The sequence below is a fragment of the Stomoxys calcitrans genome, chromosome 5 (genome assembly GCF_963082655.1).
Source record: "Stomoxys calcitrans chromosome 5, idStoCalc2.1, whole genome shotgun sequence".
NCBI classification, from domain to species: Eukaryota; Metazoa; Arthropoda; class Insecta; order Diptera; family Muscidae; genus Stomoxys; species Stomoxys calcitrans.
The window spans coordinates 77270628-77297387 of record NC_081556.1 but is presented as its reverse complement, the minus strand read 5'-3'; the positions used below and the strand labels follow the sequence as shown (position 1 = coordinate 77297387).

Here is a 26760-nt window from a genome sequence, read left to right as displayed (position 1 = left end):
TCATGAATAGACTTACTAACGAGCAACGCTTGCAAATCATTGAATTTTATTACCAAAATCAGTGTTCGGTTCGAAATGTGTTCATTCACAGTAACGTTGCGTCCAACAGCATCTTTGAAAAAATACGGTCCAATGATTCCACCAGCGTACAAACCACACCAAACAGTGCATTTTTCGGGATGCATGGGCAGTTCTTGAACGGCTTCTGGTTGCTCTTCACTCCAAATGCGGCAAATTTTGCTTATTTACGTAGCCATTCAACCAGAAATGAGCCTCATCGCTGAACGGTGAATGAACACATTTCGAACCGAACACTGATTTTGGTAATAAAATTCAATGATTTGCAAGCGTTGCTCGTTAGTAAGTCTATTCATGATGAAATGTCAAAGCATACTGAGCATCTTTCTCTTTGACACCATGTCTGAAATCCCACGTGATCTGTCAAATACTAATGCATGAAAATCCTAACCTCAAAAAAATCACCCTTTAGTAACCTAAAAACAAAAATTTGGTATCCAAATTTCGGATGGGGTATCTAGGGGGGCCGCCCCACCCTAAAACCTACCAAATATATATTTAGACCATTCACGACAATATGGGACTCAAATGAAAGTTATTTAGGATAACAAAAAGTATCTGATGTCCAAATGTCGGACCAAGTGTTAGGGGGACCACCCCAACCCCCAAAACTCCCCTAAATCGGACATATTGACCAATATGGTCTCAAATGAAAGGTTTTACCAGTAAAATACGAATCTGATATCCAAATGTGGGACCACATTTCTGGGGGTCCAACCCTTCCCCAAAACAACCCCTAAACAGGACTTATTTACTGACCATGGCAATATGGGCCTTAAATAAAAAGTTTTTTGAGTGTAGAATACGAATCTGATATCCAGATGTGGGACCAAATGTTTGGGGGGCCGCCCATCCCCGAGAACATCCCCCAGTGTAGACAAATTTACAGCCATAGCAATATGGGGCTCAAATGAAAGGTCTTTGGAAGTAAAGCGAGAATCTGATATCAATGCCCGGAAAAGTGTCTATGGGGCCACCCCACCCCCATAACACCTTACCATGGCAATACGAGGCTCAAATAAGATTACATTTTAGAGTAGAACACAAATATGATATATACTTTCAAAACCTAGCCACTGAGTGGTCGCCCTATCCCCCAAACCGGACACTACGGCCGACTACGGAAAAATGGAGCTCAAAAGAAGGGTATTTGGGAGTATATCATGAATCTGACATCAACATTCGGGGCCAACTGCCTAGGGGACGTCCCACCACCATAACAACCCCCAAGTAGGAGTAGGGGGTTGTTATGGTGGACATAATAGCTGGCTTTTTCAATAAGGGGTTTATCCAATCCAATTTTAAGGTCAATGGCAATATGGGGTTCAAGTATATGAGAATAGAGCACGTTGCTGATATATTTTCAGGGTCCCTAAATCGGGCTTAAATGATAGGAGGTGAGGTGCAGATATTAATCCGCCACATGCTACTATGGACATACACCTAAGCCAGTAATCCGCTTGTTGTGCGCTCTAAAAACTATAAAGTAACCTCTAAAAAAAAATTCAAGTTAGGAATTCCGTGCTACTTACAAAATCCTTAATTGTTTTCAATAACACTCCCCTAAGTTGGTTCATGTCTAGTATTGTGTCTCCAATGCAATGACAAAGGAAATGCTTCAACGTCTCATCATCATCCCCGCATGCCCTACACAGGCTATCACTTGCCGCACCGATTTTACATTAGTGAGCTCGTAGTCCTATATGTCCCTTCCAGTAATAGCCTCATCTTCTCACGATATGTATCCCCCCATAGGATTTTCGCCATCTTACCGACCGTTTCGCTGCTCCACAATGTAACTCGAACTACGTCGACCCGAAAGGCTTCGGGTTAAGCAAGTTTATTGACGGCAGTCCTCTGGCCTTCACCGCCGAATCGTCTGCCCTTTCATTCCCCCCTACTCCGTTATGGCCAGGCACCCAAACGATGCAGATTTTGCCATCCTCAGAGAAGGCGTTAATGTCCTTCTTACACTGCAAGACTGTTCGTGACCTTACCGTCCTAGTTGTTATTGTCCTTATGGCAATTTTACTGTCGGTAAAGATGTTCACACTCGACGTGCTCGCGTTAGCACCACACCACTTCACGCACTCCGTGATCGCCCGGATCTCCCCCTGCAGGATCGTATTATGATCAGACAGTCTAAAACAGATCTGAGTCCCTGGGTTCTCAATGTAAACTCCCAGGACCACTCTGTCCTCTAGTGTAACATGATCTTCCAGATGGCAATACTAGGGTTCCGTCAATCCAAGACTGTGCCGATGGTAGCAGTACCTCGCACACGACTTCAAGGTTCATCTCAGGTATCCGATCGGAAACCTTTTCCCTTCCTTCCAGGTTTCCTATCGTCGCCTCCATTATACCGCGATGGTATGAGCTGCTCCCATCTTCAATCCATTCTTCTATCGCCTTAAGTCTGTCTCACACTTCCAATGGCTTAGTTTGAGACAAAAATATCAATAGAGCTGTATGAGGCTTTAAAACAGATGAAAAACTCTTCGAAATTTAAGTGGGTTCAAAAATTTCCAGACGTTAATGACATCTTGAAATGTGTGTAAGCTATAGCGAAACATTTCTATTCAATATTTAATTAAATTTGTAGTTCTGCGCATTTGTTGAATGTTTATCGAAAATATTTGTTTTGCTTAATTATTCTGTTTTGTTTGTTTTTGTCGTCACAAGTGGAACCTGTAGGCTGTAGGCTATTTACACACGTTTTTTTTTCACAAAAAAAAAACAACATAAAGAATTGAATATTATCAATAAATGGGCTCAGACATTTCAGTGTCTGGAATTTGGTGGGCAAAAAGAAAGAAAAAGAATTGCTTAACCCAAATTGATATTATTATCATATCGCGAAAGCACAATTTATATCAAATATTATTTGAAGGTCTCATGACTAATAAATACCCTGTCTGGCTATTTGAAATTTGCGATTGAAGCCAACACATATACGAAGATAATAATTGGAATTAACTTGAAAACATCTAGAATCGCATTAAAGGAAAATAAATTCTGGAGTACAATTGAATTTTTGGCAAATACATTCTAAGAAATTCGTTGTTATCATGAGCTAAGCAGACAAAACAAGTAAAGCCGTATTAAGTTCGGCCGGGCCGATTCTTATATACCCTCCACCATGGATCGCGTTTGTCGAGTTCTTTTCCGGTATCCCTTTTAAGGTTAACAAAGGATAAAGGAAAAGAATTGCTATGCTATTGGAGCTATATCACGTATTGGTCCTATTCGGACCATAAATGAATTGAATATTGGAGACCCTACGGTCTCCAATCATTGTGTTAATAAGAATTCCGCTCCTTATGGGCTCAAGAAGTAAAGTAGGGAGAGCGGTTTATAGGAGAGCTTTATCAGGCTATAGACCGATTCAGACCATATTTGACACGTATATTAAAAGTCTTGGGAGAAGCCGTTGTACAAAATTTCAGTAAAATCGGACAATAATTGCGCCCTCTAGAGACTCAAGGAGTCAAGATCCCAGAATGTTTATATGGCAGCTATATCAGATTATGGACGGATTTGATCCATATTTGGTACAGTTGTTGGATGTATTATCAAAAGACGTCATGACAAATTTCGGCAAAATCGGATAAGAATTGCGCCCTATAGTGGCTTAATAAATCAAGATTTAAGATCAGTTTATATCGCAACTATATCAGGTTACCGATTCGGACCAGTTATTGAAAGTCATAACAGAACACCCCATTCAAAATTTCAGCCAAATCAGATAATAATTGCGCACTCTAGATGTTCACCTATTTGAACCATATTTGGCACAGTTGATGGAAGTAATAACGCGTCGTGCTAAATTTCAGCCAAATCGGATAAGAGGCTCAAGAAGTCAAGACCCAAGATCGGTGTAATGACAGCTATATCAGGTTATAAGAACGATTTGAACCGTACTTAGCACAGTTGTTGGAAGTGGTACCAAAGTACCACGCGCAAAATTTCAACAAAATTGGATAATAAATGCGCACTCAAAAAGTCAAGACCCAAGATCGGTTTATATAGCAATCCCAACCGACATACACTAATAAGAAGTATTTGTGCAAAATTTCAAGCGGCCAGCTTTACTCTTTCGAAAGTTGGAGTGCTTTCGACAGACAGACGGACATGACTAAATCGACTTAAAATGTCATGACAATCAAGAATATATATACTTTAAGGGATCTAAGACGAATATTTCGAGGAGTTACAAACAGAATGACGAAATTAGTATACCCCATCCTATGGTGGACGGTATAAAAATTCGTAACATTATGTAGCTGACTAACGTTTGCTCCATTAACCTTCTGTGTTTACTATCAGCACTATTTTCATGAATTAGCCCCAGCTAATTCATCCATTATGACAACATGACCTACCCAATACAGCTAATGATTCATACGACGCCGATATTTTCCTTCAACGCATACTGCTCCAAAAATTTTGCGAAGAATCTTATTCTCATGCATTGTGAATAATATATCATGCTTATTCACAACTGCATCTCGATTTGATTTCTTTTTATTTCCTAAGCTATTATTTTAAAAAAAAATCATTTTTTATGTTTTGTGACCATATAGCGAAGAAAAGTGAATTTTAATGACTTTGACATAAAGTTTCACCTACTGTCAAATTTATAATATTTTTTTTTTAAATTACAAACCATCAAATAAGATAATATAAAGGTTTCCAGAAATCTCACCCCTAAAAGTTTCGAGAACATTTTTGTTTGATTGTTTGAGCTTTTAGAAGTTGCCGAAATTTTTCCCCCAAAACATGACCTTATATGAAGGTACAATTTTTTTAATTGGTTTCATTTGTCCACTTTACGCCAATCCAAAAAATCATTGGGATACTTTTTTCCTAATTCGAGCTAGAATGTTTTTAAGTCTGCTTTTTTCTTGGGTATTTTTGTACCCATTCGGCGTTAATGGGTTAATTAAAAAAATCAAAATATTTACGATCATAAGTATTTTAATTATTAAAATATTTTTACAATTAAGTTATATTTTTAGTAACATTGTCAGATTGTAAAAAAAAATGTAAAATTTTTAGAATGAATTAACATTTAATTCACCAAGCTTTTCTCTCAGTGTAAATATGCATGTATGTATATATATGCAAATGATTTAATCGGTCTTGTTTTTCCCCCTTTTAATTGCAGATCTCTTTAAAGCCAGCAAAGCCATACAAACATAGTTACAAATATTGATACACTTTTTTGGGGAGGTAATTAAGCCTTCACCATGGCTGAAGCCCATCAGGCCGTAGCCTTTTCGTTTGCCATCACCCATGAGGGCTTCGACATCAACTATGATCAAGAAGTCCTTAACCTAGTCTGGAACTCAGGTTTCCGTTCCTGGAAGAAGCGAGTGGCCAGAGCAAGGGTAAGCTTATACTTTTTCATTGTTACAAAAACAAATCTCACTGACCATTTTCATTTTCCATTTTTTTTTTGCAGAATGGTGTTCGCAATGGTGTCTATCCGGCACACATACAAAGTTTATGGCTTATAACGGCCATAGCATTGGGTCTGCATTTTGCAGGCCTTCGAACGCCATTTAACATAGTTAATCGTATTTTAGTAAATTTACCTGCAAACACAATCAACTGGCAAGTGACAGCTTGCTTTTTAGCCTCATTAGTTATATGGTTAAGTATATGTTTCACAATGCGTTATACGCTCAAGCTACTGCTAATGTACAAGGGTTGGATGTACGAATCTCGAGCGCCGGGTAGTAAGACCTCATTACGCACAAAACTCTGGGCTGGTGCTGTTAAAGTCTTCTCTAGTTGGAATAAGCCGGGTCTCTACAGCTTCCAGGGCTCCCTGCCCAGATTAACGCTGCCCTCAGTGACCGCAACAACACAGCGCTACTTGAGATCCGTACGCCCTCTGTTGGATGATGAGAAATACAAGCGCATGGAAGGATTGGCCCATGAATTCGAAACAACCATTGGCAAAAAATTACAATGGTATTTGATTTTGAAGAGTTGGTGGTCCACCAATTACGTTTCCGATTGGTGGGAGGAATATGTCTACCTACGTGGTCGCAGTCCTTTGATGATCAACAGTAATTTCTATGGCACTGATGCCATTTTCATGGATTTGACTCACAATCAAGCTGCTCGTGCTGCCAACGTTGTTTATTTGTTATTGGGCTTCAGGCGTTTGATTGAGAGGCAAGAATTGCAACCGGTAAGTGCTATTACTATGTATTTTGTTTTCGATTGTATGGTATACATCTACTAAAGATCAGGTTAGGTAATTGTGGCAGTCTAATCGAAATCGATTAATATTGCAATAATTTGCTCATTTGTTAACTGATCCTCACAAAATTAACTGATCTTCAAAAAAAGGCATTGTTTCCCCTATGCCATTTGAGATGACTGGTGAATTTCATACAAATCAGTTCAGATTTAGATAAAGCTCCCCTGTATGTACCAGAGAATTGCATAAGACCCAATATTTGGCACTCAATAGACACTTATGCCTCCGCCACTCTATTGAATGGCGGAGGCCACCATAGCTTACAGACACTTAAGCCTCCGCCACTCTATTGAATGGCGGAGGCCACCATAGCTTACAGGTTAGCATGTCCGCCTATGACGCTGTACGCCTGGGTTCGAATCCTGCCGAGAACATCAGAAAAAAATTTTCCGCGGTGGTTGTCCCCTCCCCATGCTGGCGACATTTGTGAGGTACTATGCCATGTCGCACTGCGGCACGCCGTTCGGACTTGGCTATAAAAAGTAGGCCCCTTATCATTAAGCTTAAACTTGAATCAGTTGACCCCCTTAAGAAAAATTTCCGATTTCTTAGTTAGAACTTTTTTGAGATAGCGCCACAAGCGACAAATTTTACATAACTACAAGAAAGGAATTTTTTTGAAAATAGTGTCATAGGCGAAAAATGTCTTTTTGAAAAAAAAAATCTTTTCTTGTAGTTATGTATTGGGTTGCCCAAAAAGTAATTGTAGGTAATATAGTAGTAATATAGTCGGCGTTGACAAATTTTTTTAACGGCTTGTGACTCTGTAATTGCATTCTCTCTTCTGTCAGTTATCAGCTGTTACTTTTAGCTTGCTTTAGAAAAAAAAAGTGTGCGAAATTATGTTTACATTTGGTTGTTTGGCGTCAATTTTAATATGGGTACCACATGTATTGAAAGAACTTCATTTAACAAACCGAATCAACGCTTGTGATATGCACCTTAAACGCAATGAATTCGATCCGTTTTTAAAACGAATCATAACTGGAGATGAAAAATGGATTGTCTACAACAACGTTAGTCGAAAACGATCATGGTCCAAGCATGGTGAACCAGCTCAAACCACTTCAAAGGCTGATATCCACCAAAAGAAGGTTATGCTGTCTGTTTGGTGGGATTGGAAGGGTGTGTGTTTGGTGGGATTTTGAGCTGCTTCCAAGGAACCAAACGATTAATTCGGATGTTTACTGTCAACAATTGGACAAATTGAATACAGCCATCAAGGAGAAGCGACCAGAATTGGTCAATCGTAAAGGTGTCATATTCCACCAGAACAACGCTAGACCGCACACATCTTTGGTCACTCGCCAAAAACTGAGTGAGCTTGGCTGGGAACTTTTGATGCATCCACCATATAGCCCTGACCTTGCACCATCAGACTACCATTTATTTCGATCTTTGCAGAACTCCTTAAATGGTAAAACTTCCGGCAATGATGAGGCTATAAAATCGCACTTGGTTCAGTTTTTTGCAGATAAAGGCCAGAAGTTCTATGAGCGTGGAATACTAAATTTGCCAGGAAGATGGCAAAAGGTTATCGAACAAAATGGCAATTATATATTTGATTAAAGTTCATTCTAAGTTTTATTAAAAATGCATTTACTTTCTTTTAAAAAATCCGCAATTACTTTTTAGACAACCCAATAGAAAGCCTTCTCCGTTAATTTTTTTATTTTTATACCCTACACCACTACTGTGGTACAAGGTATTATAAGTTAGTGCATTTGTTTGTAACACCCAGAAGGAAGAGAGATAGATCTATTGATTCAGATGTAGATGTAGCTCTCATATATATATATCGTCCGATTTTCACTTCTAGAGCCACTGCAAAAGCATTTATTGACCAATCTTCCCAAAATTTTGTACAGCGCTTTCCCCGACTACTACCACTATATTTGTGAAGGTTGCTTGATATCATTTCAGATTTAGATATAGCTCCCATATATATTTTCGTCCGATTTGCAGTAATAATGCAATAAAATGGTCATCTGTTAACTGATTTCCTTGTAATTTGGCAGGAAGGATTTTCTCTCGACATTACTGGTGAATTTCATAGAAATCGGTTCAGATTTAGATATAGCTGCCATATATGTATATCGCCCGATTTTCACTTCTACAGCCACTGCAGCGCATATATTGAGCAATCTTGCTAAAACTTTGTACAACGCTTTCCTCATCAACTATCACAATATCTTAGAAGTTTGCTCCAAATCTGTTCAGATTTAGATCCGATTTTGTGAAATATTGCAACAAAGTGCTTATTTGATAGTCGATTCTTATTTGATTTGCTTATGTCTCTCGATATTACTGATGAGTTTCATAGAAATCGGTTCAGATTCAGGTGTAGCTCTCATATATGTATATCGCCCGATTATCATTTCACTGCAAGCGCATTTATTGACCAATCTTTCCAAAATTTTGCACAACGCTTTCCTCAACGACTACCACAATATCTGAGAAGGTTGCTTGAAATCGTTTCAGATTTCGATATAGCTCCCATATATATGTTCGTCATATTTTGGGTGATTTGCAATAATGTTGTCAATTGTCCACTGTATTTATTACAGTTTGAACATATTTGCTCTAAGTTTGATACGGGTTGTGTAAAATCCATCTGAAAACATACGCCGAGGTCAATCAAAATTGGTTCAGAATTGGATATACCTCCCACATTGTACTTATAAGGTAGGTGTAGGGTATTATACAGTCGGCACCGCCCGATTTTTGCCCTTCCTTACTGGTTTTATATAGATTCTTTTAAAAAAATGGTCCCAAAGTTAAAATCCCCCTTTCCCAACTCTTGGGGTACACTTTTTCTTTTGTTTTTTGGTATTTTCTTTTCTTACAAAAAGACGTCTTGGAAGAGAAACAAACAAAAATGGTAAAATTAAATGATCTTCGCCATAAAAGGTAAAAAACTTGAAAATGGAGAAAAATTCGGCAGAGCCAAACCTGGGCATACGCGAGAGCAATAGCGAGAGCCGTTGTCCAGCGTTCGAAGCCATTAATACAACTTCCAACAGATGCACAGAATCATATATACCACGGAAGAAGTGTAGTTGTCACAGAAAAAAGTCTGTCATTACACAAAAACACATGCATTGGGAAAAAGTATAGCCAATAGGCAGGGTTGTCGAGCGTGGTTATGGTGGTAATTGTATCATAGAGGGTTTTCGCAATTAATACGATTCAAATACAACGTAACAACGCGCGGCCCTTGGGGAACCCCGTGGCCTTAGCCCCAAAAACGGACTTCATATTCGTGTTCCATTTTTGGGGGGTGTATGTAAAAAATGCAATTTTCACTATAAACTGCAGGCTTTGCCCTACATTAGCCCGTCCTTACTTGTTTTTCACAAGATTTAGATAATATTTCGAATGATATTGGATGAGTGATATTTGGATAGATATTAGGCCTTCCAATATCAGTTCTTAATATGGTACACTTAGGTCCACTTTTTATTTCGAGAAGGCACAGAAGTCTTATTCCTCGTCCAATTTGAGTGTAGTTTGAAATAGTCTGTTTTTTTTTAGTTTAGCTCTTATGTCTATTCCAATTATTGTTTAATTCGTTTATTATCGAGTATGGGTTTGTCTCCACATGTTTTGCATTGTGAAACATCAATTCCTAGTTTATATTATTTTATTTATTTAAATATTTTGAGTGCGATAATATTGTTTTTTGTTTTCTATAGATTATGGTCCAAGGCATTGTACCACTGTGCTCATGGCAATATGAACGTACATTTAACACCGTCAGGGTTCCCGGCATGGAAACTGATCGCATTGTTCACTACAGAGATTCCAATCACATTGTTGTTCTACACAAAGGTTGTTATTACAAGGTCTTGATCTACTACAAAGGACGTCAACTAAGGCCATGTGAAATTCAAGTGTAAGTTGATGACACTGCTTTCATACATTTACAAACACATCTAATGACTCTATTTTATTAACAGGCAAATGGAAGAGATTCTCAATTCAAAGGCTACACCTTTACCTGGCGAAGAACATTTGGCAGCTTTAACCGCTTGGAACCGTTCGAAATGGGCTGAAGTTCGTAACACATACTTTACCCGTGGTGTTAATCGTGTGTCCTTACATACCGTCGAATCGGCAGCATTTGTGGTATCCCTTGATGACATTCCGTTTGAATTTGATTTGAATAGACCAGAACTATTGGACAATTTCGGCAAGACTTTGTTACACGGCAACGGTTATAATCGTTGGTTTGACAAAAGTTTCACCGTTTGTGTCGGTACTAATGGCCGCGTCGGCTTCAATGCTGAGCATACCTGGTAAGTAAGAAGTTCCTTTAAGTATCACACTTGTTTCTTAGGTTCAAATATAATTTTTTTTAAACATACACCCAAAGAGTTGGTGTTATATTTATTTTGAGGAATGACCTCTAGCTTTGGTTTCTAGAACTTATAAAGTATAAAAACAGTGTTGGGACATTTCAATATTACAAGCCCGTTAGCAGCATTCAAAATGTTTTCCTTTGATATCCCACTTTTTCATATAGAATGAGCGTCAAAAGTTTGTCAACACCCATAACATTTTTTTGGCTTTTTAAAGATTATTACAGGAATGTACAAGTTTTAAAAAATTATAAATATGCCAGTATACTTTCTATTAAAAGAATCGCATAGCAAAGTAGACCACCTTAATCAATTTGAGAAAGAGACGTATCAGAAATCGTTATCCTCCATGCCAGTCAAAGTGTTCTGACAACAGTGTCCTGTACTTGCAAAACTTTTATAAATTCTTTCCTATGCTATTCTTTAAATAGAAAGCAATGAATTTAAATGTTATCCTGCTGGAATGTGTTTGAAAAATCACGAAAAGATTTTAAAGTTCAAAATAATTTGCAAGAATATTGAAAATACTTATTTTCCTAAAGGCCCTATTACACGGCATGTAGTTGTCTTATGACATGTCAAATTTAGCACATGTTGAGTTGTACACGTCGTGTGATACAAATGATTAGAGCGTGGTCTATTCCTTCTGACAAATACATAAAAAAATGAGCTGCTTTTGTTGTCAGTCGATTGCAAGCAACCCCAAATTAAATTGTTTACACAAATTTATGATTTAACCAACTTTCTCACAATTTTAACAATTATTATGCAAAAACAAATAAGAGCGTACTAAGTTCGGCAGGGTCGAATTTTATATACCCTCCACCATGGATCGCATTTATGGAATTCTATACGCGGTATATCTTTTAAGGCAAACAAAGAATATTGAATAAGAACTGTTATGCTTTTGGAGTTATATCAAGTTATAGTCCGATTCGAACCATAAATGAATGCTGAACATTATAGACGTCATTGTGAAATATTTCAGTTCATTCGGAAAGAATTGTGCCTTGCAGGGGCTCAAGATGTAAAATCAGGAGAAAGGTTTATATAGGAGCTGCATCAAGCTATTGGTCGATTTAAACCATATTAGACACGTATGTAGAAGGTTATAAGAGAAGCCGTTGTACAAAATTTCTTCCAAATCGGATGAGAATTGCGCCCTCTAGAGGCTCAAGAAGTCAAGATCCCAGATCGGTTTTTATGGCAGCTATATCAGGTTATGTACCGATTTGCGCCATACTTAGACAGTTGTTGAAAGTCATAACAAAACACCTCATACGAAATTTCAGCCAAATCCGATGAGAATTGCGCGCTTTATTGGCTCAAGAAGTCAAGATCCCAGCTCGGGTTATATGACAGCTATACCAGATTATTAACCGATTTGAATCATACTTAACACAGTTATTGAAAGTGATACCAAAAAACTACGTGCAAAATTTCAGTCAAATGGGACGAGAATTGTGCCCTCTAGAGGCTCAAGAAGTCAAGACCCAAGATCGATTTATATGGCAGCTATACCAAAACATGGACCGATTTGGCTCATTTACAATCCCAACTGACCTACACTAATAAAAAGTATTTGTGCAAAATTTCAAGTGGCTAGCTTTACTCCTTCGAAAGTTAGCGTGCTTTCGACAGAAACACGGACGGGAGGACGGACATGGGTAGATCGACTTAAAATGACCTGACGATCAACAATATATATACTTTATGGGGTCTCAGACGCATATTTCGAGGTATTACGTACAGAATGACGAAATTAGTATACCCGCACCCTATGGTGGAGGGTATAAAAAAAAACAGATTTTGTTCAAATTTTTAGGTTATATAGCAAAAATTATGAATCGTATGTAAATTGACAACTCTGACAAACATTTTCAATTACATGTGAATACAAAAAGTAACATGTCATAAGACATCTACATGCCGCGTAATAGCGCCTTAAGTGAAAAAGGTAAATACATTCTGCAACATTCTTACCGCACTCTTACAATAAAATTTCAATAGATGTTGACTCACTTTTGATGCTCATAGTATAATGATCTTTATGCAAGAAAAACGAATTTTTATGTGCAAATCTAAAGTTGCAAATTAAAATTTTGTTTAAAATGCAGTCTTGACATTAATTGTCCTTACGTTATTTGCCCCCAAAAAAGAGTTTTTTTCAGCTAAAAATCGCAAGAAAGTTATAAAAAGAGAGAGATTGGTTTTTGAATAATTATTGGGTTGCCCAGTAAAGTAATTGCGGATGTTTTAAAAGAAAGTAAATGCATTTTTAATAAAACTTAGAATAAACTTTAATCAAATATACTTTTTTACACTTTTTTTCTAAAGCAAGCTAAAAGTAACAGCTGATAACTGACAGAAGAAAGAATGCAATCACAGAGTCACAAGCTGTGAAAAAATTTGTCAACGCCGACTATATGAAAAATCCGCAATTACTTTTTGGGCAACCCAATATATTCTTGCAAATAAAAATAGATTTTAACTGAAAAAGTGCCATTGAGGACCGAGAAGCAGAATTATCTTTTAGTTCTGCATCACTTCTAGCACTTTTTTGCAAAACTAACTGCCAAGGTTGATACAAATTTTCTAAAAAAACATTAATTTTAGTTTTTCATCCATAAATTACTTATTCTCCGTCCGATTTTGATCACATTTGGCATTGAGTTTTCTAAGAAAACAAATACATGATTACAATATGGCCGACCTATGTCTAAATTTCATAATAATATAGTTTTAAGTATTTTAGCTATACTTATGTCTGAAATTTTCTAAATTTTTTAAAAAAAAAAAATTAAAATTTATTTTTTTTATACATATATTATTATTCATTAGTTGGTTTGACATTTCCAAAGTGAACTTATAAACGAAACTTCACATGCGTACCTATTTTTAAATAATTGGAATTTAGATTTTTAATTTTATAACAATTTATATACATTAAAAGGGCCGATGCCGCTGTTGGAGCTCATATGTGGGAAAATCTGGTGATTGACGACCTAGTCACCGATGGGTAATACTTTTATTCCAATAATAATGAAATATGCGTTGGTGCTGGCCCCATACAGAATTAAATATTTATTTAACTTCTACGTTGTTACCATGTTTTTTGCTATACATTTGGTTGAGGTCCGTTATTTTATATTTATTATTTTTTTAGGCTCTTCAGCAATACATTTAAGTTTATGTTTAATTTTATTTATTTTTTCAGATATCACAATATTTCCTAATTTGTTGTGTTTGTTGTGTATCTTACAAAATATTTTATTTTTTTATATTTGCACATTTTTTAGGGCTGATGCACCGGTTATGGGTCATACATGGGAATATATATTTGGTGATGAAATTGATGGGTAAAAACCATTGCTAAAAAAATATATAAGAATCCTATCCCAAATATAATTCTATTTCATTGTATTAATAATAACCACCATTTAGCTGTTGCCATCAAAATTCATTCAAAGAAACTCTAAAAAATATGTATCGTCATATACGTGCGCAAAATGAAAACAATTTCATAAACTTTTTTCGAAATTAAATTTAAAAATTTGAATGATTTTTTTTGGCAACCTACCTAACCAAACCTAATGTAACCAAAGCACCGCTTTTTGTCATTCACTAACGCCATCTTTGTCTTAAGTGTATCATAACCATACCACAAAAAAAATTTCCAACATACAAACTGTTTTTTTTTTTTTTTTTGAGGTTAGGTTAGAGTGACAGTCTATTTCCTAAACAGACTCACTTGGACAATTTAGTCCATTGTGATACCACAGTAACGTCAGACCAGCCCTCTGATAGGAATCGAACCCACGATCATCGCAATGGTAATTTTAAGAGATTAAATTAAAAAAGGAGATATTTCGCTTGGAAGGGAAGATTGAAAGGCAGGAGCTTGCAAGTAAGAACATGCTCAATTTACATAAATTGGTAAGGAAGACAATACCAGACTCATATCTACATCGCCACCTTCTTGTTTTTTTACAAATATAGGGATTTGTTCACAAAGCCTTCGCACTCATTATTAACTAGTGGCCTAAATTCTTTTAAATTGAAATGCCGGGATTCGAACCTGGGCACACGGAGCAACAACGAGAGCCGTTGCCGTTGTCTGGCGTTCGAAGCCATCAATACAACTTCCAACAGATGCACAAAGTCATGTGTAGTACGGAAGAGGTGAAATTGCCACACACAAAAATCTGTCATTATACAAAAATACATGCATTGGGAAAAAGTACAGCTAATAGACAGGGTTATCGAGCGTGGTTAATGTAGTAATTGTGTCAAAGAGGCGTTTTCACAATTAATACGATTCAAATGCAACATACCAACGCACGGCCCTTAGAGCGCATCACACCTAATATGGTTGAAAAGTCTTCTAACCAAAGACGAAACGCGTCCCATAGTGGTTGGTGTGTGTTTCTATCTTTGGCCTTCCTTTTCCATTTGCAATCTCCGATCATTGAGCTCGTCTCGAAAGAGAAACAAACAAAAATTGTAAAATGTAATAATCTTCGCCCTAACAGGCAAAAAACTTGAAAAATGGAATGCTCTCATTCTTAGAGAATCTATCAGTTGGGGTGTATAACGCCTATTAATTATTATCTTCTAAGAGGGGTTGGGAAAAAGTACAGCTAATAGACAGGGATGTCGAGCGTGGTTAATGTAGTAATTGTGTCAAAGAGGCGTTTTCACAATTAATACGATTCAAATGCAACATACCAACGCACGGCCCTTGGAGCGCATCACACCTAATATGGTTGAAAAGTCTTCTAACCAAAAAAAGACGAAACGCGTCCCATAGTGGTTGGTGTGTGTTGCTATCTTTGGCCATCCTTTTCCATTTGCAATCTCCGATCATTGAGCTCGTCTCGAAAGAGAAACAAACAAATATGGTAAAATTTAATGATCTTCGCCCTAACAGGCAAAAAACTTGAGGCAAAAAACTAGAGAATGTATCAGTTTAGAGTTTACAACGCCTGTTAATTATTGTCTTTTAAGAGGAGTTGTTTTTTTCTTTGTGTGTTGATAGATTGGTTTAGGTTAGCAAGTGCTTGCGCATTCAAACGCTACCATGTGCATTTTCCTTAGCCATTAATCAACTTGCTGTACGCTTTAAGGAAAGAAAAGTAATCTAAAAAAAATATATTTCAGGAACACCGAGCTACCCCTGTCATAATCCCTTATCGTTTTATATTCAACACCTCAGTGTTGGTATCTATAAGCTGAGCAATGGCATAGGAAATGCTTGAACTTTCCCCCAATTTCCGCACCTATTCCGCATAAATGCGGCCGTAATCTAATGTATCCCGCAATGAAGCCGAACCCCACACCGATTCCCTTCTTACTATTCAGGTTTGCCGGATTTTACCATAGATTTTTCGTAGTCCTTCCGACTGTATCGCTAATTTCAAATACGACTTGCGCGTTTGTCGCTCAAAATATTACTTGGACTCCGACACGTTGAAAGACATCGCGCTCACCGAACTTATTGACGGCAGTCCTGTGGTGTTTGTAGTCAAGTCGTCCTCCCTCTCATACTCAGAGAAGGAGTTTATCTTCTTTTTACACACCATGACTGTTCGTGATCTTACCGTCCAGGCTGATAATGCCGTACTCTCCGTAAAAATGTTCAATACCCTTTCTGCATAGCTGGTTCGGATTCCAGCCCTTTGTTGTTTTAGCGGGTGAAGAACTTCCTCGGGTCTCTCCGGTTCAGTTAGGATGTGTAGTGGTCTATTTGTGGTAGTCAACCAAAGAAGGGGCCAAAAAATGGTCCTTGTGGCGTCCCCTATGCCACTATTTCCTCAATTCTTATATCACGACATATCCACTTTTTCCCTAATCTGTGTCTTATCTTATGTCTCTCAGGAACCGGTCTACCCGGTACAGATGATTTCAGTGTCGGACCTCACACTCCCTCGACCCCAGTGTGTTGTTGTTGTAGCAGAGTATTGTGTTCTATCTTTCGTCTGCTTGCTCCTGTTGAATATCCAGATCCAGGAACTCTGCAAGTAACAAGGATTTGGGTCTGAGCCTAGGGTGTCTGGTTTCAAGAATTCTTCTATGACACCTAGTTCTGAAATGCCTTGATAGCTCCCAGTTGAGCTTCTCATAAAAAGGATGAACACCACACAGACCGGTGCTAAAATTTGTAAGCTGTGGGGTGCTCATAGTTATCCCCTGCCGGAGAGTTTAGTTTAGGTCTTCCGCTTGTGCGTAAATTCGAGGTAGCATCTTTTTCATTCTTTTTTTACTTTAATTGAAATGGCAGAGTACAACTCAATATGGCAGGTTGTACTTCCGAAGTTGGTGTCCCCACCAACTGTAAATTAAAACACGTGTAATAAAAATACTGAATTAAAAAATGTACAGTTATAACTGTACTGAGTATAACGATGACTTAAGCCTAGTACTGACTTCATTCACAGCGAAAATGCCTATTAAATTATTGCAAAATCTGACAGAATCTTTTCTTTGTCAAAACAGAGTAGTTTCGCCCCTTTTGTGAGCATTTAATTACATTTGCAATTAAAATTGTGCGAAATTTTGGTGATGCAGCGACATGTCGCTACTATTTTGCTCATAGAATTCAGTACCACTTGTACGGAATGTATTCGCATTATCTTCGTCACCATTTTTATAGTGCGTTTTTACAGTTTTTCGTGTGAAAAGTCGAAGTCAGTACGAGGCTTAAGCACCGAATAACGAAGCGTCTACTTCAGACGAATTCTAAATGCAAAAGTGATGTCATGTTTAAGCTGACATATTAAGCTTATTCTTGCAATTTCGGCATGCATCTTATGGGTCAAACGTTGTGTTGTTGTTTTTGTAGCAATGTGTTGTACACTGAAGCGGCAGCCCCTTGCCGATGATGGACCCTTTCAAGTCAATCCGATACGTACAACCAGCCGCCATGGATAGAGACGGATTTCTACCGGGTAAATACCCAATAAATACCTTTCGGGTATTTATAATTTTGCAAATATCTTGGGTATAAAAACATTTTCCAAACAATTTTTGATGATTTAATATTCTTTGTATATAAACCTGATCTTCTGATCTCTTAAAATCGGATTTTAGTTATATATAGCCGCTACACCGATCTCCAGACTTAAAGTCCTGAGTCAAAAAATTGGTCAGTTTTCATCCGATTTCGATGAAATTTGGCACAGTGAGTTCTGGTAGACCCCTACCCATTTCTTTGAAGTGTGGTTCATATCGGACTATTTTTGGATATAGCTGCCCTATAGACCGACCGCCTGATCTCCCTATATAGGGTATTGAGGCCATAAAAGATCAATTTATTCGATGAAATTTGTGTGTTCTGGTAGACCCCTTCCCATTCCTGTCAAATGTGGTACAGATCGAACCATATTTGGATATAACTGCCACATAGACCGATCTCCCGATATGGTATAAAGAGCCTATAAAAGCCTATTTCGATGAAATTTGGCACAGCGAGTTCTGGCATATAGAGTATTCAGCTAATCAAAGGAGCATTATTCATCCGATTTTGATAAAATTTTAAACATCGATTTTTGATAGACTTCTGCACATTTGTGTCCAACGTCGTCCAGATCCCATGTCAGCCGGTTGTACGTACCGGATTAACCCGATGGATGCCTTTATCGGCAAGGTCTGCCGCCTCAGTGTACAACAAACTGCTACAACAAAAACAATAACTGTTTCAGCAAAGCCGGTGCCGCCCTGACTTCCGTCCGTCCTGTCCGTGTGGTGCTCATAGTTATCCCTTGCCGGGTTTTTCCTTTATTTTGCACCAATTTCATTTTTTTTTTTTTACACTTTCAACTACTATGGAGGCCACCGTAGTGATTATGACGCTGAACGCCTGGGTTAGAATCCTGGCGAGACCATCAGAAAAAATTTTCAGCGGTGCTTTCCTAATGCTGGCAACATTTGTGAGGTACTATGCCATGTTAAACTTCTCTCCAAAGAGGTGTCGCACTGCGGCACTCCATTCGGACTCGAATGGCCCCTTAATTTTGAGCTTTAACTTTTAACTATTCTTCTGGAGTGCGCGGCAACCAGAAGATAAAACCGTGAAATAAAAATGAGTGAAAATTTGGAAAATTTTCTCAGTTTTATTCAATATCAGTGTTTTTTTGAACATTCAGCTACTAAGTAAATTGTAAAAATATGCAATTTAATACTGAAATGAAAATTCCTATAACAAATTTGTCCTTTGGCAACTCAACTGAAGTTTCTTCTTTTGGTTCTGTGGGTGTCAGATGAGCTTCAAGAACCCCTGGCCTTAATACCGATTACCGGCGAATTAATATCCATACCCTTCTTTGAATCTTACCTAACCTAAACTAATACTGCAGATCCAACTTCATGTTTCTGTATGGAGTGAGGGGTTATACACTAAACGTTGATTATGAGGGCTGTTTTGCGTTACGAGAAGTATACAATAAATATGTTAATCTTCAGAAAAGGCCAAAATAAATTCCATTTCTCTTTAATGGTGAAATATTCATGTATAATAAATAAATTGGAAACATTTTTCGGTTTGGTATGGTTTTTTGTGCTTAAGACGATTTTATTGCACATTTAATTTTTCTAAGAGCGGTGCTGGGTAAACCTTTCGATTGCCAAACTTAAAACTGACATAATAAAACTTGTGCTCGTTTAGATATGATGAAAATGGCAACACTAGGGGAACACCTGAATTCCAACCCCCATCTCCCACCCGTCTCAGTTGGAAATTGGAGCCGTGTCTGACGCAAATTGAGGAAGCCACTTTAGATGCTAATAAATTAATAAATGTAAGTTTAAAACAAATTCAAATAGTTATAAACGTGGTACATGCAGTCGAGTTCGGATAATTGAACACCGTTTAATTGAAATAGTCGGTTAATTGAAATACAAAATATGTTGAAAAAATCACATTACCAACACCGGGCGAACTCAGAGAGTTACTGGATCTGGATATTTAACAGAACACAACACACTGCTACAATTACAACAACCAACTCCGGGCACTTCGTGTACATGCGTTCAATATCATTTGGTTTTGGTTGGCAACTCCGCTTAAATGAAAACATCGGATAATTGCTGTTTTCGTATTTTGCTATTTTCAATTAAGCGGATTCGATTGCATATAAGTGAAAAATATCACTAATTAATAATAACTATAATTTTCCAACCCTTAAGGACATTGATCTCAGAATTCTGGTACACAATCAATATGGCAAAGGATTTATGAAGAAATGCCGCCTATCTCCGGATGCCTTCATTCAAATGGCCTTACAATTGGCTTATTATCGTGATGCTGGTCGTTTCTCGTTAACATATGAGGCATCCATGACACGTTTATTCCGCGAGGGCCGTACCGAAACTGTGAGACCATGCACCATAGAATCAGCAGCATGGGTAAAGGCAATGGAAGATAAAACCAAAACGGTTGGTGGCATTTAAAACAAACTGAATTTAGAGTTGAGCTTATTTTAACACACAAACGCTTTTTTTTCTTACTAGAATGATGAACGCGTTGCTTTAATAAAGGCAGCTTGTGACCGGCATCAACTTGGCTATCAAGATGCCATGTGCGGCCATGGCATCGATCGCCATCTGTTCTGTTTGTACGTTGTGTCTAAATACTTGGAAGTCGATTCGCCTTTCCTCAACGAAGTGCTGAGCGAGCCATGGCGTTTGTCCACTAGTCAGACACCTCATGGCCAAACTCCCAAGATGGATCTGAAGAAACATCCCCAATGCATTAGCTCTGGCGGAGGTTTCGGTCCAGTCGCTGACGATGGCTACGGTGTTTCCTATATTATTGCCGGAGAGGACTTGATATTCTTCCACATTTCCGCCAAAAATTCTTGTGATACGACGGTAAGTTTTTCTTTTTTTTGCAATTTTATTATCCCTGTATGGTCTAAATTTATTTTTTTTTTAATTTCCAGAATGTTCATCGATTTGCTGATAACATTTGTAAAGCTTTAGCCGATATTCGTTCCATGTTCGAAGAGCACATGAAAAAAAATCCACCAAAAAGCAAGGCCGTCTCTTCCAATGGCAATCAAGCGTCAGCAAGTAAATGATTTTGCCACCATCAGCTCTCCTACGTTTGACTCACAATCATTAAAGTTCAAAACTATCAACTGTTTCTCATGTCTTTAACAAACAAAAAAGAAGATTATAGAAGTATCTATCTCCTTTCCATCTCTATTCATGTGCTGAAGTGAAATTATTGTTGGAGCATTTTGTTTTTTTTTTTATTATTTTAGATTTTTTTATTATTGTTAGCAATATTAGATTTAGTTCTTATATGTTTTTTATATTAAGACAAATATTATCACTAAGTTTTAAGTTTGAGCATACAAAAAAGAAATGAAAAATCGAAAAAGTCCTCATAACTAATTTCTATCATCGAAAGTATCGTATTTCTCTAGTAATTGGATATTGTTTCTAATGTCATTTGTTATGGAAAAAAGGTAGTAAATCAATGCAATTTGTCTTTTAAATTTTATAGTCGTAAATCATTTTTTGAATTTGTTTTTGTTTTGTTTGCCCATTTGACAAATATGTACATCTCTCAGATTGCAATAAGTACACATTAGCCTAATTAGTTTGTTAAATAAAACGTACGTAAACTTAATAAATACATTTTTAAATAAACAATCGAACCGTTTTGTTTTGTTTGACTGTAAGTAGAAAAGTTGAAATTTAAATTTTAACAAAAAAAAATATTGATTTCACTTTCCCAATCCTCCAGGAAGCAGATCTGATATGCACAATTACGAAATCAATTGATCCAATTAATTCTTAAATTGAAACTACTTTTGAATTTTCAAATTTTTTTTTAATTGATCCAATTAGCATTTCACAAGTTTTTCGACGGGCAACAAAATCGCGCTGAGAGAAACTAACTTGATGACCACCGCCCTCTATCGACCCCACTCTACCCAACTCACTGTTCGCAAATTTTTTCAAATAAGTAATTCTCCCTAGCGCAGCCTGTGTATTATTGGGTTGCCCAAAAAGTAATTGCGGATTTTTCATATAGTCGGCGTTTACAAATTTTTTCACAGCTTGTGACTCTGTAATTGCATTCTTTCTTCTGTCATTTATCAGCTGTTACTTTTAGCTTGCTTTAGGAAAAAAAATTGTTAAAAAAGTATATTTGATTAAAGTTTATTCTAAGTTTTATTAAAAATGCATTTACTTTCTTTTAAAAAATCCGCAATTACTTTTTGGGCAGCCCAATATAAATGAAGGTGCATGGGCTCTATGACCAATAAGTGCAATCCCATGGCAGCCGGTTGTATGTACCGGATTGACCCAGTGGATTCCTTCATCGGCAACAGCTGCCGACTCAGTGTACAACACACTGTTACAACAGCAACAACAACCAATATGCAATTCAAAGATTTTTCAATTCAATTTAACAAATGATTAAAACAATTAATTTTTTAATTGAAGAATATGAACTTTTCAATTGCATCTTTTATTGAAAATGTTTTTAGATTCAATTAAAAAAAAAAAACTTATTGAATCAGTTAATTTTTTAATTGAAAATATTAAAATTTTCAATCACGATTGTGATAAAAAAAAATTTTCAGTTCAATTCAAAAATTAATTGATTCAAATAATTTTTTTAATTGAAAATTTCAATCACGACTTTAATTGAAGAAAAATCAGAATTCAATTAAAACAATTATTGAAATAATTTTTTTATTTTCATTAAAATGTCTGGTCGAAAATTTTCTTCCGATATTTTTCTGTATAGTTTTTGTATAACTTGTAGCATTAGCAAGTGCAAATTTTTCATACTATTCAATTTTGTTACCAGACAAAATTGAGGACAAATATAAATTCGCCGCAAAAACTGTTTTAGAGACATTTTTACTTTAGGCCACTGCCTATACACAAATACAGCACTGGCAGAATCAACCGTTGGGCGATCGCCGTGCGAAGAACAAAAGAGTTTTGCAAAAGTTGCTTGTGTTTGTTACTAGGTCTGTTCGCGTACTTTATCAGCAAAAATTTGAAGGAGAGAAAGAGCCATTTTACTCTCTTTAAAAAATTTGCAAGCAAAAGGACAGTGAAAATTTGCAGAAAAACAACTGATTTCGTTTTGGTTTGTTTTTTATTTGCTTGCTTGGAAAACTTTTTTTTTTAAATAAAAAATGCTGGCGATACCTTTTCGATATTTTTCTAGATAAACGTAAATTTATTGACCCGAGAGTGAAAAGGTTAGAAGCAGAGCCATTTGTATATCCGTGATCTCCGTGCCGCTGGACAGAAATTACAAATTATGGAATCTTTCAGTGTACAACATACTGCTACACCAACAACAACAACCGTGCATCATCCGTGGCGCCTGGTCGCGCAAAGCGCTGATTCCAGACAGAATCTCTACACGGGTGCTGAAGAATGTGTATCTGCCTGGAGTCAATTGCCTTACAACTGTCGTCAGCCTATCTGAATACTATTATAGTACCCGATAATTAGAAGATGGGCAGTTTGATCCCGCTACTGAAACCTGAAATGGGCACGAGCATGGCGGTCGTACATGCAGATCTCTCTTCTCTCATCAGTAGCCAAGACAGTTCCATGTGGAGGTGGCGATCCTCGTCAATTTCTTATAGGTGAGCAAGCTCTTTCCGGTCTATACGACAGATCGCAGCGGTAAAGTGATGGATTATTGGTTATTTAAAGGCGCCAATATCTCGCATTGTCGTATCGACCATCATAGACTCTCACTATTTTAGCAAGAGCCAGTGTCCCCGGCCTCTCACTGAGACTCTCCACTCGTGACCGCTGATTGTCCGCAACTGCAATTGCAGCTACTCCGTATGGAGCATTTCACAAACCGCAACCTGTGGACGCGGTAGCTCCCAGCTAAGCTTCTCATGATAACGAAGAACACCACAGAGATTGGAACTCAAAGTTCCAGCCTGTGACTCATAGTTACACCGTGCCGGGATCAATCCCATGTTGCAAACCAATAGACACACCCAATTTCATATTTTCTGCCCCAATTGTTAAGTGATATGGAAAAAAGTACAATTCGAACAGTTGTGCGATGAAATTTCCTTAACCAAGAATCAAAAAGCGGCATATTATGGTTGGTGTTATTGTATCTTCTGGCTTTACTTTTCTATTCCAAAAAATTCATCGTTCACTAAGCTCGTATCGAAAAAGAAATAAAATGAGAGAATTGTTTTTGTTATTATTAAAGTTATATTTTTAAAAAAGTCTCGTAAAAATTGAACATATGGAACAAAATAACAATGTCAATGTGATTTGTCAAAGATATATGTATGTATTGTTGTTCCATTAAGACATTCTCGTTCATCATATATACATATGTATATAATCATTCAACCGGCTAAAGGATTAGCGTGTATCGTTATACCATTAATCTTCTTTTCTACATGAGGCCGATAGGTTTTGGGGTTTACTGGTAATTTTTCCAATTCATCTAAAGCATCAAATCCATCTATTATTCGACCAAATAGTGTATATTTTAAGTCCAAGTTAGGTTGGGCAGCATATGTAAAGAAAAACTGGCTGGCATTTGCGTTGGGACCATTATTTGCCATAGACAACATTCCGCGATCAGAATGCTGTAAAAAAACCCTAATTTAGAATATGTTGAGTATCGAGAATTTAGAACCCTTACCTTCAAATGATCCTTGAACTCATCTTCAAACTTGTGGCCCCATATAGACTGGCCATTCTTTCCTGTGTTTGTGGGATCTCCGGTTTGTACAATAAATCCTTTGATGTTGCGTATGAATGCACAGCCATTGTAGTAGTCACTGGCACACAAGGCCAAAAAATTTTCACATGCTTTTGGACAATCGTCGCAGAATAATTCAATTTTGATGTCCCCAACATCTGTGTGAAAAGTCACGGACTGATGTCCGTATAAACAACAAAAAAAATATATGAAACTCAAACTCAGATACCAGCATAAAAATAAACAAACAATTACATATATTTTCTTGTTCAATTTGGCACACAATTATGACTAAATTCACAATAAAATACAAACGAAAGCCCATTAAGTGAAATGTGGATGTTTTATAAAAAAAAATTATTCGTTGTTTTAATCGGGTAACTATAATTGATTTAAGAGGTGCAGACCTCATTTCTTTTTTTACAAGTAAAAACAGGAAAATATGTACGTGCAAAAAATAGAATACAGGGAACTTAAAATATGTTTGACACAAAACAGCAATACGAAGAAAAACTTAATTAATGGACTCCTGAAGCTTTTCAGAATTGTTGATTGTCTTGGCTAATTTGCAATACGGTAATCAAGTTAAAGTATGTTTTGCGTGGAGTGCGAATTGGTGTGATATTGTTGGCTTTACCCAGGAATTTCCTCTTTAACCGAAAGTCCCCTCTTTAATATGAAATAAATCTCAAGACAAACATATCTCGGTACTCAAGCTTTCAGAACAAGCAACAACTGATTAAAGTTCCTTTCGTCTACAACGACTACAGTAGATAAGGCACGGGATGACTATGCACACCACACGGGTTGGAACTGTGAGTTCCATTTGTATAGTGTTCATCGTCATCACGAGAAGCTCAGCTGAAAAATACCGGGCGCGTCCATAGGATGCGGATAGTGAAATGTCCTGTATACGAAATAGCTGCAATAGCAATCTCACACAATCAGTGGTACCGAGTGGAGAGCCGCAGTGGGAGTCCGGCAAACACCGGTTCTTTCTTAAATGCTGAGTACCTGTTAAACTCGTTATGGCAAGGCGAGTTATTCGCAATTTTAAATCGCCAATGGTCAGAACATTCCTGCGGCGATGTTGTCATGGATCGGAATAAGCTTGCTCACTTATGAAACTTGGCGAAGATTTCTAAATCCACATACAATCGTAGTAAACCGTATAAACACTTTCAAAGTTTATGGACGTCAGCTCTATTACACCGAGTGCGTACCCCTGCAGCATATAATATATAAGCTATGAGCAACATCAAGTCCCGGACAGAAAATTGAAGTACGATCGAGACAAGTTATATACCAGCCTGTTCCGGTTTTTGAAAATGCAAAACGAAAAATTTTCCTTGCCTTGTTTCTTGCAAACCTTGCCAAATGGAAGTTTGAATGTATTCCAAAGTATACATTTAAACTTCCATTTCTCAATCAGATTTCTATCCTATAAGAGAAATTTTAAGTTATTTCAAAACATAAGAATGAAAAGTTTGGACAATATTTGAAAAGCAATACTTTGCGTTTTGTTTATTCGAAAACCTGAACAGGCCATTCGTCCATAACACCGGTACATGACAATAGAACCAAAAGAAAGGATTTAGGAAAGGCTTATAAAATGCTTCTACAGTAGTCCGGAATGGCAAGAGGGCTGGATTCCTGAAAAATTTCCAGGAATCGAAAGATGTGGACGGAATTTTTCTCCCATTCCATTTTATTCCGTTCATCCATTGTTGATTACCATTATGACATCCTTCTTATTTCGATTTACTTTACAAGGGTGTACAATTTCGGACGCTTATTAGAAAAACCAAACTCACAACTGATAGGCAAAAAAATAAATTAATTCATTCACATGAATTAACATCTCAACATGTTATTCGGCCATGCTTGAAGAAAATTAACCGGCCTAAGTTTGAGCGAATTAACGAAAACGACGGCTATGCTTGAAGCAAACAGCGATGCCAACGCCGGCGTCCTTATATTAGAGTTAAAGACGTCGATGTCTGTCATTTTCACACCCGCAGCACATATGCGCTTAAACTTGGCTGTACGCGTTATTCGAGTTACTTACTATGCGTCTTTTGCGGTATACAAATATTTTTAAAAATCAACTTGATTATGTCATTTCAACGTATATTTCAATGAGAATGGTCAATAATGTTATTACAATTAATTTCAATAACTTTCTTGACTGCAAAACAATTTTTGAACAAAACAAATTCATTGCACAAAATCATTTAGTATAATGAACGCGGTCAATAGTTAAAGGTGGAGTTATGCTATGCGCGCGTATTAAAAATGCAACTCTGCAAAGAAATCCACACAAA

The 26760-nt window shown here is 37.1% G+C and overlaps 2 protein-coding genes across 4 annotated transcripts in view; one reads left to right on the top strand and one right to left on the bottom strand.

Moving 5' to 3' along the window:
• LOC106096031 (carnitine O-palmitoyltransferase 1, liver isoform) overlaps positions 1 to 21374 on the top strand; it is a 75004-nt gene extending 53630 nt beyond the window's left edge. For 2 of the 3 annotated variants that reach the window (XM_013263547.2, XM_013263546.2), the window contains exons 2-10: positions 5246 to 5468; positions 5543 to 6280; positions 10048 to 10247; positions 10312 to 10650; positions 13667 to 13732; positions 19376 to 19508; positions 19897 to 20145; positions 20221 to 20580; positions 20652 to 21374. In XM_013263547.2, the coding sequence (XP_013119001.2) occupies positions 5328 to 5468; positions 5543 to 6280; positions 10048 to 10247; positions 10312 to 10650; positions 13667 to 13732; positions 19376 to 19508; positions 19897 to 20145; positions 20221 to 20580; positions 20652 to 20789 (2364 nt within the window). In that variant the 5' untranslated portion in view covers positions 5246 to 5327 and the 3' untranslated portion in view covers positions 20790 to 21374. Of the gene's footprint in view, positions 1 to 5245; positions 5469 to 5542; positions 6281 to 10047; positions 10248 to 10311; positions 10651 to 13666; positions 13733 to 14012; positions 14073 to 19375; positions 19509 to 19896; positions 20146 to 20220; positions 20581 to 20651 lie in introns of all 3 variants that reach the window. The other variant, XM_013263548.2, reaches the window with a different exon arrangement.
• Positions 21375 to 23911: 2537 nt separating this feature from the next.
• On the bottom strand, positions 23912 to 26279 carry LOC106096029 (peptidyl-prolyl cis-trans isomerase-like 3). Its single transcript, XM_013263544.2, has 3 exons — positions 26172 to 26279; positions 24377 to 24613; positions 23912 to 24320 (listed from the first exon to the last, which is right to left on the bottom strand). Exons 1-3 carry the CDS (start codon positions 26172 to 26174, stop codon positions 24075 to 24077), a joined length of 486 nt encoding a protein of 161 aa, XP_013118998.1. The 5' UTR covers positions 26175 to 26279; the 3' UTR covers positions 23912 to 24074.
• Between the last annotated feature and the right edge of the window lie 481 nt (positions 26280 to 26760).